At 47.4% G+C, this 16,876-nt stretch overlaps 1 protein-coding gene across 2 annotated transcripts in view; it reads right to left on the reverse strand.

Annotated features, from left to right (window-relative positions):
* Positions 1-11,048: 11,048 nt before the first annotated feature.
* Positions 11,049-16,876, reverse strand: part of IP6K2 (inositol hexakisphosphate kinase 2) — a 33,567-nt gene continuing 27,739 nt past the window's right edge. For both annotated transcript variants that reach the window (XM_048857540.2, XM_048857541.2), the window contains 3 exons: positions 16,186-16,361; positions 13,824-13,999; positions 11,049-11,839 (listed from right to left, as the gene is read on the reverse strand). In XM_048857540.2, the coding sequence (XP_048713497.1) occupies positions 11,342-11,839; positions 13,824-13,999; positions 16,186-16,361 (850 nt within the window). In that variant the 3' untranslated portion in view covers positions 11,049-11,341. The remainder of the gene's footprint in view (positions 11,840-13,823; positions 14,000-16,185; positions 16,362-16,876) is intronic.

Here is a 16,876-nt window from a genome sequence, read left to right on the forward strand (position 1 = left end):
CCCAGAGTCCTGACTGACTTCATGGGGAGCAGTTCCAGAGCATCGCCCAGGGACTCCGTGACAACTGGTGGCAGCGGTGGGATGTACTGCACCCCGTGGATGGTGCTTCCTGCAGTAAGTGACTGGGGAGCAGTAACACGAAGGGGGATTGCCGAGGACCAGGCCTGCTGAAGGCTCAGAGAGGAGCGGTTTCGGGGGGCGGTTAACCCCTGGGAGTGTGTGACCAGCGAGAAGGATTGTGCAGTAACAGGGTTCCCCTGGGGACTGCAGCGAGCAGTCCAAGGGGCGGAGGAGTCTGCAGCTCGACCCTGGCAAAGAGGTGGTGACCTCGAGAAGGGCTGGCACACTAGGGGTTCTCCCTGGAAACCGTGGGGAGCTGAGAGCACACGGGCCTGTGAGTCCACAACAACTTGGGAGGAGCGGAGTGATGGCCTGTCACCGTCTCCTTAAGAAGGACATTGTAACCCTGTGCAGAAAGAGAGGGTTGAGCGTTGGAAAGTTCACCAAAGCAGAGTTAATCGTGCAGCTGGAGGAGGATGATCGCTCTAAGGAACAGATTCCTGACCCCAACTGGGGCTATAGCAGGATCTGGGAGCAGCTGGAGCGGGAGCCAGGCATTGCCAAGACTCCTGTCCCCGACCAGACGGGGGTCTTCACGATCGGGTTCCCCATCGGGGGATCGAGACGGACGGGATTGGAGCGGAGTCTGAGAGAGCAAGAGGACCGTGGGAGACAGCGAGAGCCCGAGAAAGAGCTGCAGAAGCAGCAGCAGGATGAACTGGAGGTGGTGGGGCGGAGAGGCCGAGGGGACCTCCCCGGGGTGAGTGGGGATAGATCCCGGGGGGCCAGTTCCGCAGGGAACCTCGAGACTAAATTGCTGCCCCTAGTTAAGGGGGGGGGTGTGGATGCCCACCTCACTGCCTTTGAGCAGGCTGGAGATCTGAACCAGGGGGACCCTGCGGAAAAGCCCCGGTGTCTAGCTCCCTTGCTGGGTCCCAAGGCCACAGACTCCATCAGCCAGATGGGTGGGGAGGTGGACAGGCTCCCACTCCTGACCCCAACCTATATGTCTGTGTGGAGTTCCCTGGGGTCAGGCCCCTCGGACCTCCAGTGGGAGCAGAAGGGGATGGTCAATGGGGAGACATTCCTGGGGTGGCGAGATCCTGGGACAGAGAGAACTGGTGTCAGACCCTGGGTGGTGCAGCCTCAGAGGCTGAGGGCCTGTGTGAGCTGGGTGAGGGTCCCAGGGACGAAGCCCCTCGCCCTGCCTATGGCCCAGATCCCTGTGCAGACCCAGGAGGGGTGGGGCTGGCTGGCCGTTGGGGTGCCCCAGGACACCAGCTGCGAGACCCTGTTGTGGGGTGACTGTGTCTCTTTGGGACAGGATCCAGGCCCTGCTCCTGTAACTGCCGAGGGTTTGAATTTGAATCCAGGGAACCAATCGGTGGAGAGGGAAATGGTCAGTGAAAATGCAGATGACCTGGCTGGCAGCAGGGAGGAGCCGCTAGGCTCAGGCTACCTGCCTGCCTGGAACCAGACCCCTGGGACTCGGTGGGACAGAGAGATGCTCCCTGCCCCCTTGCACACCAGACTGGGGACTCTCGCTGGCTCTGATGCAGTGAGGAAAGCAGTGGCCTGCCCCCACTGGGACAGCAAGGGCAGTGCTGAGCACAGTGGGAGCTGAGACCCCAGCTGAGTGGGGGGAGACACAGGCAGGGCAGGGGATCTGTGGGGAGTGGCAAGGTGCTTGGTAAGGGAAGTTTGGATGAGCCTAGGCAGCCTTGTGAGCTGATGGCTGTGTCCAGTCAGCAGGGTGGGAAGGCGAGGAGAGTGGAAGATGAGAGTCCCTGGACCTTACCTGTTAGCTGGGTGGAGAATTGGGACAGTGAAGGAAATGGGTCTCTCTGTCAGGGGTATTGACTTGCCTATGGAGGGAGCTACCCTGATCTCCAAGCAGTTGTCTGTGACCAGCCTTGTGTGCTGGGACAAAGGGAATGAGATCCCAACCTGTGTGTCTGGTAAAGGAGAAAGTGTGTCCGGCTCTTCTTGGTCTGTGGAGCAGACAGAAGGGGCCTTTCAGCCTGTGATGGTTGAGGGTCATGCAGTTGTCTCAGAGCTGGTTCTGGATTCAGCTAAAGCCCAGGAAGGGAAGGGTCCTAAGTTTCTGTCTGCTCGGGAGAATGGCCCTGTAACTAGGTCGCATCCAGTTAGGGTCTATGTAAAATCCCCGAGACCAGACAATTCTGGTGCTTGTATTTTGCCTGTTGCTAGTGTGTTGTTGGAAAGGGTGTAGCAACTCTGTCTAATCAGGGTGAGATCCTAGCCAGGGCACAAGGAGAGCAGGAAGGTGATGTGATTGTGGAACCTACTGAGGGTGTGGAAACCTGTAGCAAGAAGGAAAAGATTCCTGAACTTGTGTGTGGCAAAGGGAAGGAGAATGCTTCTAACCTTTTATCTAGGAAGTCTGTAAGTTTGCATGAAAGGGGATTGTGTAGGAATCCGCCTGATGGGCCAGAGGTGATTCTGGATGTAAGGGAGACCCAGAAAGAGTCTGTAGTTGCTCAGGAAAGTGTTCCCCTAGAGCAAGCCCTAGGTAAAGAGGGTAAGAGCAGAATTTCTGGGAGGGGGTGAATTGTTGCATAGAAAAGCCCTCGGGAAAGGAATCCTCATGGAGTCTTTGCAAGCAGTTTACTGCCACTGAAGGGTGTGAAAGTGATTTAATCAAGAAAGTTTCAGTTCCTAACAGCCAGAAATTTTCTGTTGTGAATGGATCCACTGACTTTCCTGTTGAAAGATCCAGTGTGGAGAGCTTTGAGAAGGTCTCAGATGGAGTGAAAGCTATTAAGAAAGGTATACCGTCCTATAACCAAGTGGCTGTGTTTGGCCAGCTTGTTGGGGAGACAAGGTTGTTGGGAAAGGGATGTCTCCATGCTAGTTCTGTAAGTGAACAGTATGTGGCCCAGGTCAAGATGGGGGCCCTTAACCAAGAGAGCCCGAATTGCAGCCCTCCAGACTGGAGCTCTGGGAGAAAACCCAATCCCAGTTTGACCCCCTGGGGTTTTGGGGTGGCCAAAGGGCATGGGCTGCAGAAACCTTCCCACATGCAGCCTGCTAGTGCTATCGACCACCCCCGACCTAAGGGAGGGCGTGAAACTGGAAGGGCCTGGTGTAACTCCTACCAAGGAACGGGAGAGATGCTGGGGCATCCATGGGAACATTGGTGGCTTCAAACTTCCCCAGGTCACCGGGTAAAGTGACCCCGCTCAGTTCGATCTCGAAGGGGGGAGAGATGTGACGAAGTGGGCCTGTTCTTAATGTTTCCTCTGAATAGTGTGGGGGTGCCTCAGTTTCCCCTATGCAGTTCTTAAGTATCTAGGTGGTGGGGTAAGGGTGTATGATCATTGCAGAGCCCTAGAGGGCAGGTGTGTGCAGGGATCTGGACACAGAGAATGGCCGACACCCTGTTTCCTGGCAACTGATGGCCTGGGCCCTTCCCCCCTGCAAGGTGAGAGCTGAAGGGTTGGAGAACAAAGGAATCAGGTGACCACCTGGCCCGGGAAAGGAACAAAGCCCAGAGGAGGAGGGGCTGGAGGGGTTTTCAGTTTGGGGCTGGCTGGGACATGGAGTGAAGTGCAGACGTGGTTGTCTGGCTCACTGCCCCCCAGAATGGACCCAGCAGAGGGGTCCCGTTCTCTGCACCTGCAAGCTCTGTTTTAGACCATGTTCCTGTCGTCTAATAAACCTTCTGTTTTACTGGCTGGCTGAGAGTCACGTCTGACTGCAAAGTTGGGGTGCAGGACCCTCTGGCTTCCCCAGGAGCCCCGCCTGAGCGGACTCGCTGGGGGAAAGCGCACGGAGAGGCAGAGGATGCTGAATGCTCTGAGGTCAGACCCAGGAAGGTGGAAGCTGTGTGAGCTGTGTGTCCTGAAGACAGGCTGCTCACAGAAAGGCGACTACCCCAGAGTCCTGACTGACTTCATGGGGAGCAGTTCCAGAGCATCGCCCAGGGACTCCGTGACACCCCACCACATGGCTAGTCTCTGGGATGATCCCTTCACCTCTCCCCCCGCCGCATGGCTATTCTTGGGGATGATCCCTTTTAGCCAAGTGCAAACAACCCAGCATGAACGGGGTTCTTTTACTGTTCCCTTCCAAAAATTCCCCTATTTCAACCAGGTGACCATGAATGATATCACTCTCCTGAGGCTAACACAAAAAGATATAGACCGAATGTTGCTTGAATGCGACCAAAACCCAGGACCATTCACTGCCATGCTTTGTGCTGCAATGATGCCAGACTACTTGCTTCTGGCTTGGTAAAGTGTCCTACTGTGGAGGACGAAATAAGGCAGCCCTCCCCAGAAACCTTCTGCAAAGGCTTTCAGAGTACCTCCAAGAGAGCTTCATGGAGATGTCCCTGGAGGATTTCTGCTCCATCCCCAGACACATTAACAGACTTTTCCAGTAGCTGTACTGGCTGCGGCTGCATCCCAAGTCTTCAGGGAAAATCAAACACTAAACACTATTGCTTTTAAACCCTGTACTGTAGTTACAAATGTGCACTCACCAGAGGTGCTGTCTCCGGCTTCAGGGTCAGGGATCCCACCTTGGGAGGGTATTGGCACCAGGGCGATGAAAAGATCCTGGCTGCCGGGGAGAACGGATTCACTGCTTGCCTACTGCGCATTCTCCTCCTCCACAAAATCCTCCTCCCTGTCACATGAGACTCCCCTCTTGCAAGTGTCCACAGACAGTGGTAGGGTAGTGGTAGGGTCCCCACCTAGAATGGCATGCAGCTGATCATAGAAGCGGCACATATGGGGCTCTGACCCGGAGCGACCGTTTGCCTCCTTTGTCTTCTAGTAGGCTTGCCTGAGCTCATTAACTTTCACTTGGCACTGCTGTGTGTCCCTGTTGTAGCCTCTCTCCACCATGCCCTGTGTGATTTTGGCATATATATTAGCATTTCTTCTCTTTGATCAAAGTTCGGCCTGCACAGATTCTTCTCCCCATACAGCAATAAGATCCAGTGTCTCCCTTTCAGTCCATGCTGGAGCTCGTTTGCGATTCTGGGGGGACTGCATGGTCACCTGTGCTGCTGAGCTCACCAGGCTGACCAAACAGGAAATGAAATTTCCTAGGGCTTTTTCTGTGTACCTGGCTAGTGCATTGGAGTTCAAAATGCTGTCCAGAACAGTCACATTGGAGCACTCTGGGATAGCTCCCGGAGGCCAATACCGTCAAATTGCATCTGCACTGCCCCAAATTTGACGCAGCAAGGTCAATTTTAGCGCTACTCCCCTCGCCAGGGAGGAGTACAGAAGTTGATTTTAAGAGCCCTTTAGGTCGATGGAATGGGGTTGGTTGTGTAGATACATTCATTTTAAAATCGACCTAACATAGCTAAATTCGACCTAACCCTGTAGTGTAGACCAGGGCTCAGCAACATAAGGCCAGCATAAGTAGAACTCGAGTTGGCAGACCCTGGGTTTGTGGACCTGGGGCTTGAGTGTGTCTACACTTTTATTTGTATAGCCACATTAGGAATTGTTGAACGCTGTGTTATGCGGGCCCGCATCCAACTGTCTGTAACCTAGACTCCTACCGACCTCCCAAAATGAGGCTACTTTAGCCCTTTGATTGTGGTGCAGCATGGGAAAACACAATTGTCCATCAAACTTGACTGTCCAGAGGACTAAGAAGGTTGGCCTGTTGGATTATGGGATATTTTTAACAGACTTACAGAGCACAAGTCGAGTGGGGTTGAGTCTACACTGCAAAGCAATAGGGCTTGAACACTGGGTCCTGCCTTTAGTCAGGCTTGGACCCTCCCTTCCTGTGGGACCGTGGGTGCAAGCCCTGGGTTAGTGTGATTTATATGTAGACAGAAGTGGAGCGGGGGGGCGGCTTGAACCTGAGTTGGAACCCTGGGCTTACATTGCAGTGCGGACATACCGTAAGTGACTTAGGGTAACATGTCCCCAGGACCTCCACTCAGGACTTGTGCTTCTAAGTCACCTACGTGCTTTGAAAAATCCTACCCTGCGTCACCAAATGTAAAACAAACCCAAGCAGTTATCAGCTTAAATGGGAGCGAGAGAAGCGGCTGCCTGGTCTAACTCAGGGCCGGAAGTCAAATGCTGCTGAGCTCCTTCCATCAATTCCTACTGTAGCCTTGGTCAAGTCATCGAAGCTCTCTGCCATGGTCTCGCTATCTTTACCCACCTCCGGGTGTGTGAGAGGACTTACTCATATCAGTGACTATCTGTGAGAGTCTCTCATCAGTGCGATCACTGGTGGCCCTGCTGCTCAGGCAGATTTCTGGAGACATGTATCGGCTTTTCTGTGGCCACGTCACCTCCCTTGGCTGGATCTTGAACGTGCAGGGCCAGGTATTTGCTGACTCTTCCCTTTTATGCAACTTGGGCAAGAAACAGCCCAGGGAAATACAGAAGTGAAGTGTACAAAGTACCATAATCAGCAGCCAAACAGCTGCTTTATCTGCTATGGAGAGAGGGAGAGCGCTCTAAGTGAGTAAATGTGTTTACTCATTGGCAGGCTCTCTCAGTGCAGCACAGAAATGGAAAATGCCTGGTACAAATGCATCCAATGCCAGCACATGATCTGCTGGTCAGTGCATGCCATCCAAGGAGGCCATGCAGCAAACCGGCCTAACTGCCAGGGTTGCAGCTGGTGGCATGGAGCAGCTGCTGTCTCCAGAGCAAAAGTCCCTCATTCTAGCTCAGGTGTTTGAGATCTGCTCCAACAAAGAGAGAGAGGCTTACACCATAAAATTACTGAACAGGATTTCCTGCATCAGCAACCAATACCCATCATCCCTTTGTGCCCTACTGCTCAGGGAGATTGTACAGAACCTCCCAACTCCTCAGTGGACTACAAATTTCTGAGCGTGAGGTGAGAGGCACCCCTAGCCAGGCACAACAGCTGCTGGAGCAGAGTCAGAGACCATCACATTGTCATATCTCAAAGTCCTCGTGGCACCTTCCCAGACACACAGGTCATATGAGAAGCCTCATCAGGGCATGCAGTTCTCTCTGCTGTGGAACAGGCAATCTCCTGCTCTGCACTTCTGGACCAGCTACTGTCTTAACACACTCCCTTTTTCAGCTAGTCCATGCCTGTGCAGCTTTGCATGTCCCCCCCCGCCAAGTCCCACAGAGGAAGTCTGTGGCTACTAAGGGGGCAACCCTTAGGCCTATGGGTCTGTGCATCCAGACCTGCAGTGCAGAACACCCAATTAGCCAGGACAGCGAGTACCTCCCCACATCTAGACCCCCTCCCCTCACCATGCAGTTGGAGCCTCTCCTTAGGCCTTTCTGGTGTCTTTGGAAGCCGTGTTGATGAGAATTTTTCATTCAAATGACCTTTTCAAAAGTCTTTCCTGAGTTACATGCCTCCCAGCTAATGCTTGCAGTGACTCACGCATTAGTGAAAGGATTAGAGCAATTTTAACCTGCCTTTTGTGGTGCCCTTGGAAACTGCTCGTGGAGTGTCTAGGGAGCAGTTATCAATGGAGGAGATAGCAGCCTGCAGCAACGGAACAGGAAACACAGATGTCTATGGTGAGCGTGTCCAACCATTTGTTCGTTGCACATGCTCCCCAGCATTTGCTGCTGCTGGCACCTTGACACAAACTACGGGCTACAAAAATCCTGATATTCAGCGCATGAGACATCACCCCCAGCTGCTGCCAAAAAACTGACAGGAATATCACTGGAGTGTCTGCAAAAGAGTCCCTGTGACTTCAGCCTGTCTGATGGGATTAAGGTGATGGGATTAACTGCTGGGATTAAGGTCAGACCAGCCCCACACATTCCCTTGTATAACCATGGGGAGAGAAAAAAGGGGAAAAAAAGCCAGGCCCTATTTGTCAGCTCATGTTGGTGGCATTTCCTACCTTCATTCACATCTTCCTAGCAAAAATGTGCCTATTGCACTGGGGTATCCTGTGCTGACAGCCTGGAGGATGAAGTGCTCTGTATTCACAGAACAGGCACAACAGGGCAGCTCCCCACACACTGCCCCAGCCCTCATCCAGAGGGGTTCTCTCTGACTGGAAGTGGGTACCCAGTTTTCATGACTTGTACCAGCCTTAGTCTCTCTTCTGGGACTCCCAACAATGGGGTCAGTTAGTGACAATTTCTGGACTGTGGACACAGTATTTGAAATCACACTCTGTGCTCCCACCTACAGACAGTGCTTTACATGAGGAAGCTCTGAGGAGGCAGTTATGTAACTGGCACTGTTCAAACATAAGAGGCTGCAAGGTGGAACTTCTGAACAAGATGGCAGGGGTCAAAATGCAGGCTTTCTTGCTAGGCTAAATAATACTGTCATTCAGCTCTCTTCCCCCTTTTGTCTAGTTTACGCCTTTTAATCCTTGAGCAACATGATTTAGGATTAAAAAAAGTGAGTAACACAGTCTTCCCCTTCCAGCCATCCCAAAAGGAGATGCCCAGCTCAATATACTGGCTATATATTTTTTAACCAAACCTGTAGAATACATTTTTCCCCTTGGGACACTCTGGTTTTGCCTTTTAAAATGACACAGGTGTTAGTCATGCCATTTTCCACGCCCACCCACAATTCCTTCATGTCCAGGAAGTTCCTTTGATCTGCATTTCCTCCTCCAATTGTGTTTGTCTGCATTGCAATCCTGGTATGTTATCTATATAACCATAAGACAGGTGACACTGATAAAAGTGATGGATTAATAGCACTATTACCTTATAGGCAGGTGCTACATGAGATCCTTTCCACTTCCCCACCGCCAAAGTACTCCAGTTCTGACCAGCACTGTTCCTGTTACATTAGGTCCAAAGCCTCCCTTCATCGGAGACTGTTGGCCATGTGGTGGTCAAATGAGACCATTGAAATCCAAGTAAAGCTGAACCCAAATCGCCAACTAGTGCACTACCATTTTTGTCTCCAGCCTGGGATCCTCAATTGGCTTGAAGTGAAGCATGGGAGAATTCACTTGAAGTGAAGTGAAGCTCATTCTGGAGTCACTAAATGCTTGAGTTACATTAGACCCAACTCCTTTGAGAGGGAACCTATTATATTTGTTCACAGTAAGGTCCATGTATAATAAAGCAGACTGAAATGTCAATCATTACCAATTCCTTTTCACCTTGCATACTTTAGAAAGAGCATAGACAAGGTTAACTTGGGCTGCGGAGTATGACACCTGCAGAAGGTGCATGATTATACACAAGGACAGGTGACTGCAACACATGCAGAGAGCTTTTTCATTGGTTTGTTAACAGACATGAGAACACTATTAAAAATGAAGCTGAAAAGCCAGCAACACTTTGCAGTGAGTGACCCATCCTCTCCCACTTTGGTATTTCAACTCATTGCGTTATTTTCTCACATCCCTCACAGAGGTGGAGGAGTATTTCATTGGTTAATTCTTATAAAGCATTTTTAAATTGAAAAATGCAAAGGTTATTTAGGGTTCATTTATCTGGTATTCATGCTGATGTCGTGGGTAGTTACACAGAAACAGCGAGGCCTATACCAGCCCAGCAGTGCTCCATCACATCCAGCATCTCTTCTGTGGCCAGTACCAGATGCTTCAGAGGAAAATGCAAGAAATGCAGTAGTGAACTATGGACTAACGTGCCCATCAGGGAAGTTGCTCCTGAATCATAGGCAGTTCAAAGTTAGGGGTTACACCCTAAAATCCAACACATTTTTATTTAATCACATCTAAGTGTGAATTCTCATTGTACGTAAAAAATGCTAATTTTTTTGAACCGTGTTAAGCTTTTTTGGCTTTAATAATATTGTGTAGCAAGGAGTTCCACAAGTTAATTGCATGTTGGAATTTAACGTGAACTGATGTGTAACTACTGCCAAAAACTGACGTCCACTATAAGAAACCAAAACTATGAGAACAACTGACAGGAAAGACTTAGTACACCTCTATAATAGACTTAGAATAGCATTGTCAGAATATTAAGCAGCCTCAGACCTTAAACAGGTAAGTATGGTCAGAAGAAAATCAGCAACTTGTAGGCTTTGAATAGCGGACCATAACATCACCCAGGGATTCAATGTGTTGCCTGGAAATCACCTTGCCTGGAAATCAATGTGTCAATAAGAGACCAAAGAATAGCAGAACCAATCTTCCATTGTGACTACTGCAACATCCTCCTCTCTCCCAATACATACATCCCACTCCCCTCTGATGCATTTGAATACAACTTCTAAGATCATCTTCCTGGCCCATTCTGCCAACATCGCTCCCTTTGTTTAATCTCTTCACTTGTCTGCTCTGTCTCTTGTCACATCACCTCATCTACTCTGCCATCAATGCCGGCTTCACCTGCACGTATGTCAACTGCTTCCACATAAACACCTTAGCCTTTTCTTCCATGCTGCCCCCTGTGCATGGGACTCTGTCCATGAATCGATCCATAAGGCCATTACCCTCTCTTTCCTCAAATCCCTCAAGAGCCACCTTTACTGTGACATGTACGATAGATCAGCCAATCCTTGTCGGTTTGATTGTACATAATTGGGGAAAGCGGATATGTATTTTTAAAAACTGAAGATGATTTGGCATCATCAGATCGTGCAATAGCTAATTTGAAACTGGGTGATCTTTGTTCCCCTTGTCTTCCCTCACTGCGTCACACTTGCTTATTGCATCTTGTCTCAAATTAGATTTTAAGCCCTTTAGGGGATGGGTTTTCATATTGTGCAGCAATCCATCAATAGCTGTGACTGAACTCAAACTAAGCTGAAGGTTAATCCTTTGAGGGGTTCTTATTCATGCTTTGGTTCAATTTATCTTTATGGTAATATTGTACAAACTATCCAAATGGGGCTATTTACCCCCATGAGATTTATAGTAATGAGATCCTGAATTACTATAAAAACAATTATTTGGATATTTTTAAGATAATTTATTATTTGCCCCTAAATATCCAGTGATCAAATCCAGTTTCTGTACTATATGACTGGGAAGATCTGGGAACTCTGATTCTCTTTCCTAATTACCAGCAATGACACCATCATCATTTACAATGAACAAAAAGAATTTTATTGGAACATATACACACCGGGATAACAGAGGTATTTGAATAATCAAATATGGAATGTTTAAGAAAGAGTTAAAATAAATAAGGATACCAAGATTTGCCAGTGCTAGGTCCAGCACCATTGTAAGTAAATGCCCTCCGCTGAACAAGTCTGACTCTGTTGGGACCAACCCAACAGAGTCTGTAAAGATTCCTACCACTAGAAAGTGGCCAATAATTTTGGAATACAAAGAGTCACTATAGTGCTTTCTACTGATGTGCATTCAAACTGTTTATTCGCTGCTTTCGTCTCTTATTTCTTTAATAATACCTATTAAGTTCTGAAGTCCAAAAACATAACCTGTGTCTTGGCCTTCATGCACCACACTATCTTCCCCATAGTACTTGCAGGTCGTGTGGGCAAAGTCTATCATACGGACATCAACAGTACTAGCAGTGGGCTTGTACGCATATGCTCCAGCTGATTCATCCGAAGACTCCTCTGAGAGATCCTCTAAGTCCTCTGGGTCTGAGTCCACAGTCACTTCCTGCAACTCCTTGCCATCATAAATTATCAGCAAGGAGCTGGAATAGAAACGGTAAGACTCCTGTTTTTCTAAGACAGATTTGAGTTCAGTCAATTTCTTTATAACTGGTTCAAAGAGTTCCCTGCGCAGGTATTTGCCATTATGAAAGAACTGGTAAAGTGCTTCTTTAAATCCTTGGACTGAAAGCTTTCGCCCATGGTATTTATTCATGAACATTAACTGGCCAGTGCCTGTCTGGTAGACCTGTATAGGAGAGAGAGGAACAAAAGGAATGGTTGGATTGCCAGCAATGGTAACTCTGAATCATACTCCAGAAAAATTAACGTCCCAGCAGAGAAAAAAAGTTTTACCAAGATGATGTGTTTGTCTCTTAAAACAGCTCTTATGCAGTTCGAGGGGAAAGCATCCTAGCCACCACAGGCCCACCAATACCTGAGGTACTGCTAGTCACAAAGGAAACTGAAAATTCCTCCGGCTTAGACTTGAGCTTTTCCATTTTGAAAAAACGGATGAAGAGTTTAAGTAAGATTAGGAAGGCTGAGGCCAAGATTTCTGAAGTCAAGTTACAACATGTAGGGCAGCCACTCCATATCACTCACTCCATTAGCAACTACTGCATGCCTCTGCTGGCAGCCTTACCAAACCTATTCCCAGAACTGCTGGGAGTCTGAATGACAGCAATTTCCCATATGAAACACTGAAGCAAGCTCCCATACAGAAGAAAAGGGTATTTTTAAGCAAATAGTAATCATTGCTTTTTCCTACAAACCGAGATCATCATTTACATCAAACCCACAAATCAGGTGGAGTCTATATTTACAGGGCAGAGACCTGTAAATCGAACAACCACCCTCCACAGCTCTGTATGTTTCTCCAGCAGAGGCCTCTATGTCTGAAGGGCACACACGCTAAATGGGCTGCAACAAGAAACCAGAACCTTTATCCTAGTTGAGCACCAATATGGTGGTGAACAAATGTGGCACTCCTCCCCGTCCATCTCTGCTGACAGGTTCTCTGTTCTCGATACATGAGTTTAGGTGAGCCGAGTGCCAGTCACAGGAATACTCACTTTCCCGAACAGAGCAGGAAGTGCTGAGCGAACACATCAGGCATTGGGGGAGTCTACTGGATGGAAAAGGAAGTACCCCACAGAACTGTCCATTGCCATACAGAACATTTGTGAATGGCAGTGGGTAGAGAAGTCATTTTCTCCACCTACTAAGGCCACTGGGAAAAAAAAACATGCCCTCTCTCTGCCAACATCTACGGATGAATGGGAAGAGGCTTAACTCTCCCACACAGAAGCTGGAAGGAGAAGAATGGACAGTCCTCACTCCACTTCACAGCAGCAGTGGTGGCTCTTCAACACCACTAGAGCTGTAGTGAAGCAGTTAAGGCATTTCTTAGGACTCAATCAAGTCACTCAGTTGCCAGAGATATGCAAGCTGCAGGGTTTTACTTTAAATGAAAGCCTAAGCTGCTCCCTCATTGTATCTGCACTGCAATCTTATCACTCATATTTAATGATCAACTTCTTGTTTGCACATTACACAAAGTTTACTTTCGGCAGTGAAAAGAAGCCAGACTTTCCAAGTCTCCAGGATAGTAGTAACTATAAGAGTTGTTGCTGTTGTTCTGACAGCCAAATAGTAAGATCCATGCACAGTGAGAGAAGACAGGTTTGTTTTCTGATCTCCAGCTCACAGGACAAACACACTGTGATGCAGAGGGAGAACTGCAGGTTGCTATGCAGTCGCTCCTCTGACTGATTAGTGACACTGGTGTGCTCTGAAGAAAGTCATCAAATTTCCTTCAGTTAGAAAAGTGAATGAAAGGTAGGACCTCTCAAGGGTAGGGGCATGAAGTGGGATGATTGGATAATAAGGAGATGTCTAAAACTACAAATACAAAGAATACAATGGATTAAGAAAGCAACAAAATTCATTTTCCTATTGCCATCTTAATAAGATAATGCAGTTTGTTTGTGATTGGCTGGAAAATTACTGAGCTCACATTCCGACTATTACCAGTGAATCACACTTGTAACTCTGGGAAGCAGATATTTTCCTCAATTCTGAGCAGATGAAGGCTTGTTTCAGAAGAAAGTTAGAGTCTTTGCTAATAGTACCAAACCACAAAAGGTACGAGTAGAAAGTGTTTAAAAAATGTCTCTTCAAATATAGCCTGTTTGATTCCCATCCCTACCCGCAATCCATTTCAGACTCACCTGCATGCCACACACTCGGACCCCAATAACTGCTGAAGTACTCTGCTGACACTTCCGGATCTGGTTAGCTTTCTTCTCTTCTGATGCATCATCTCCATGCTGCCGGGTTCCCATTTTAAGGTCCAACACACATGGCACTTCGTATCGGGAGGTTAGATTTTCCAGCAAGATAAATTCTGACTTGTTAAGGAAAAAGCCTTACAATAAAGAAATAAGGAAATGCTTTAAAAAGCATTCTGACAGCCCCATTCCAAGTGGAGGTAGTGGTGGCATTTCTTAGCAGTCAGCAAAAGTTAAAAAAATAAAACTGAGAAACGGCTAAAAGTAGGGGCATCCAAACTTTGCCCAATCATGACTGCGCTAGCAACTTAGCAAGAACCAAAAGGATACACCTACTTTGTATTAAACAAAGTAGACTACACATGACCTAGTCTTTCATTGGATGTGTCGTCCAAAGAGACTATAGGTTCCAGCTTGCACTGCTCTCTCTCACTCTACAAGCACCTCCAAATTAGAGATGAAAATCACTACGGGCTGCATTATTTACAAGGCTGGCCACATTCTGGCAATCCACAGACTAATTTTAAGTTGTCCCTGGACTGAGTAAACCTAGCAGACACTATTTCCATAAAGGGAGGAAAAACGTTTTAGTGATGAAGGCACTGGACTGGAATTCACGAGATATGGATTCAATTTCCTGCTCTGCCTTTCATGACCTTGGGAAAGTCACTAAAATTCTCTGTGCCTTGGGTCCTCATCTCTAAAATGAGGGGATAACACTTCCTTCTGTCACAAAGGGGTTATGAGGATAAATTCATAAATATTTGGGAAGACCTCAGATACTATGGTAATAGGGGCCCATTAAATTATCTAGCTAGGAACTTAGCACTTGTGAGGCTAACCCCTGGGAGAATTCTATTTGCATTAATCGTTCTACATGTTTCTAACAGGTTAATTACGTTTATGCATACACATTTTTAGTGATCCAATCACCCAAACTCTTCACATACAAGATTCCCTTCCCTAAGCATGTAGGTCTTAAGATCTTTACAGCATCCGTGCCAGTTGCAAGCAGAATGTATTCAAGGTTCTTTGTGCCTTATTATGGAAGAGAACCAACATCACTCTAAAGCAGCAGTGAGCAACCTGTGGCCTGTCAGGGTAATCCACTGGTGGGCTGCGAGACAGTTTGCTTACATTGACCGTCTACAGGCACGGCCAACCACAGATCCCAGTGGCTGTGGTTCGCCATTCCTAGCCAACAGGAGCTGTGGGAAGCGGCGCAGACTACAGAGATGTGCTGGCCACCGCTTCCCGCAGTTCCCATTGGCTAGGAATGGTAAACCATGGCCACTGGGAGCTGCAGGTGGCCATGCCTGCGGACGGTCAATGTAAACGAACTGTCTCATGGCCTGCCAGCGGATTACCCTGATGGGCGGCTTCCGACCAGCGGGCTGTCTACCACTTCTCTAAAGGTTCACAGGCATATAGACTCCTTTTGTCTTTACTAGAGTTAAGAGTGCGTGCTCTGATGGCTGCACTGGCACTAACAGAACAAGGAAATCTCATTTTCCATCACATGATCAATCCTACACTCTCAGAGCCAATTAGTATAATCTGCTTCTGCTTTTAGGAGCCTGCATTTACTAAGGATTTTCATCTTTTCTCAGTTATAAACCCAGATAATATTTTAGGTTCAGTTTGCTTTCACTAAAAAATTAGCTGAAATTAGGAAGCTGCTGGCAGCAAAGGACTAGCCTGTATAAAAAAAGTTTTCAAAAGTACTGCTATTTTCTCACTCAAGGAATCAAAATGTTCCACATTTGACTACTTTAATTAAAAAACAATCCCCTCATACTTAAAAAAAAAAAAATCTGAGAAGATACATTTTTGGAATTGTGAGGGTGGGGGAGTTGAGGCTAAATCCTTTGACATCATCCTAATATATGCAACAAATCTCATAACTGCTCATGCCAAGGAAAGAAGCAGCAGAACTCCACACCTCTAAACTCATGCATTAGTAAACCTGTCTAGTCAGTGATCACTTCACCTAGGATGCTGGAAATTTTTCCACTAACAGAGACTCATACTAAAGTAGATTCCTTGAGTTGCCCAGCACAGATGTGTTTAAGTGTTGGGAAAGCCCAAATTCTGGCAGAGTAACGATCCCTTCATAGTCACCTTCTATCTGACAAACCATGGTTTCAGATAATCCCATTCTCAGTGTTATAACTACAGAGTCTGGGCTGGGCCTTTTCTTTTTTTGGGGGGGGGAGGGGGGGAGGGGGAGGCTTTGCTAAGAAAAGAAAAGCAGAATCCCTCCTTGTTCTGCTGTTGTGGGAGAGACTTCAAGAAAGGATACTATATTGGTTCCGATGTTTTGCATTTTCCTTCATCCGCCGTAACTGCTGCTGGTGACATTTCATACTCCAAGGGTTATGATGCTTAAACTGTGAACTGACATTCCCCTTTTTCTCTACACTGTAATACAAGACTTCAGATTTCTTCAGCCACTCAAATTCTTCCTCTAATTTGTGACTAGAAAACAAAAAAAGTAAGAAGTCAGAAGCCAAATGGAGAAAGTAAGTACCCTACTTTTAAAAGGAAAAGATATAATTTGTTCAAGCTTTACATATTATACACTGCTGACTCTCAACCACTCAATGCTTTCAATTAGCCCATTCATATGTATCTCAAAATACTTCTACCAAAATCCATTACTTCATTATACATGGGTCCGGGCAAGATTCCCATTGCTGATATTTCAGACTTTGTAAATCTGCTTCCACAATCTGACTATATGCTAATTTATATTTGCAGACTTCAACAGACCCTATGAAACAAACAGTAATGAGATCTACAGAATACCTCATCTGCTTGTACTACTTAGAGTATGCAGGGCACAGCTAGAAGTTTTCCAGATTTCCATTTTGTTACAGCTCTCTGGTAACTGCCACTACAGTATATCACAGATCGGGGGATTTGAATTGGGAACAGGTTTCCAGGAATCCTGCTTTACCTCTAATTGCATTTTTCCTCATTCACCCATGCAA

Source organism: Caretta caretta, chromosome 7, assembly GCF_965140235.1.
Source record: "Caretta caretta isolate rCarCar2 chromosome 7, rCarCar1.hap1, whole genome shotgun sequence".
Classification (NCBI taxonomy): domain Eukaryota; kingdom Metazoa; phylum Chordata; order Testudines; family Cheloniidae; genus Caretta; species Caretta caretta.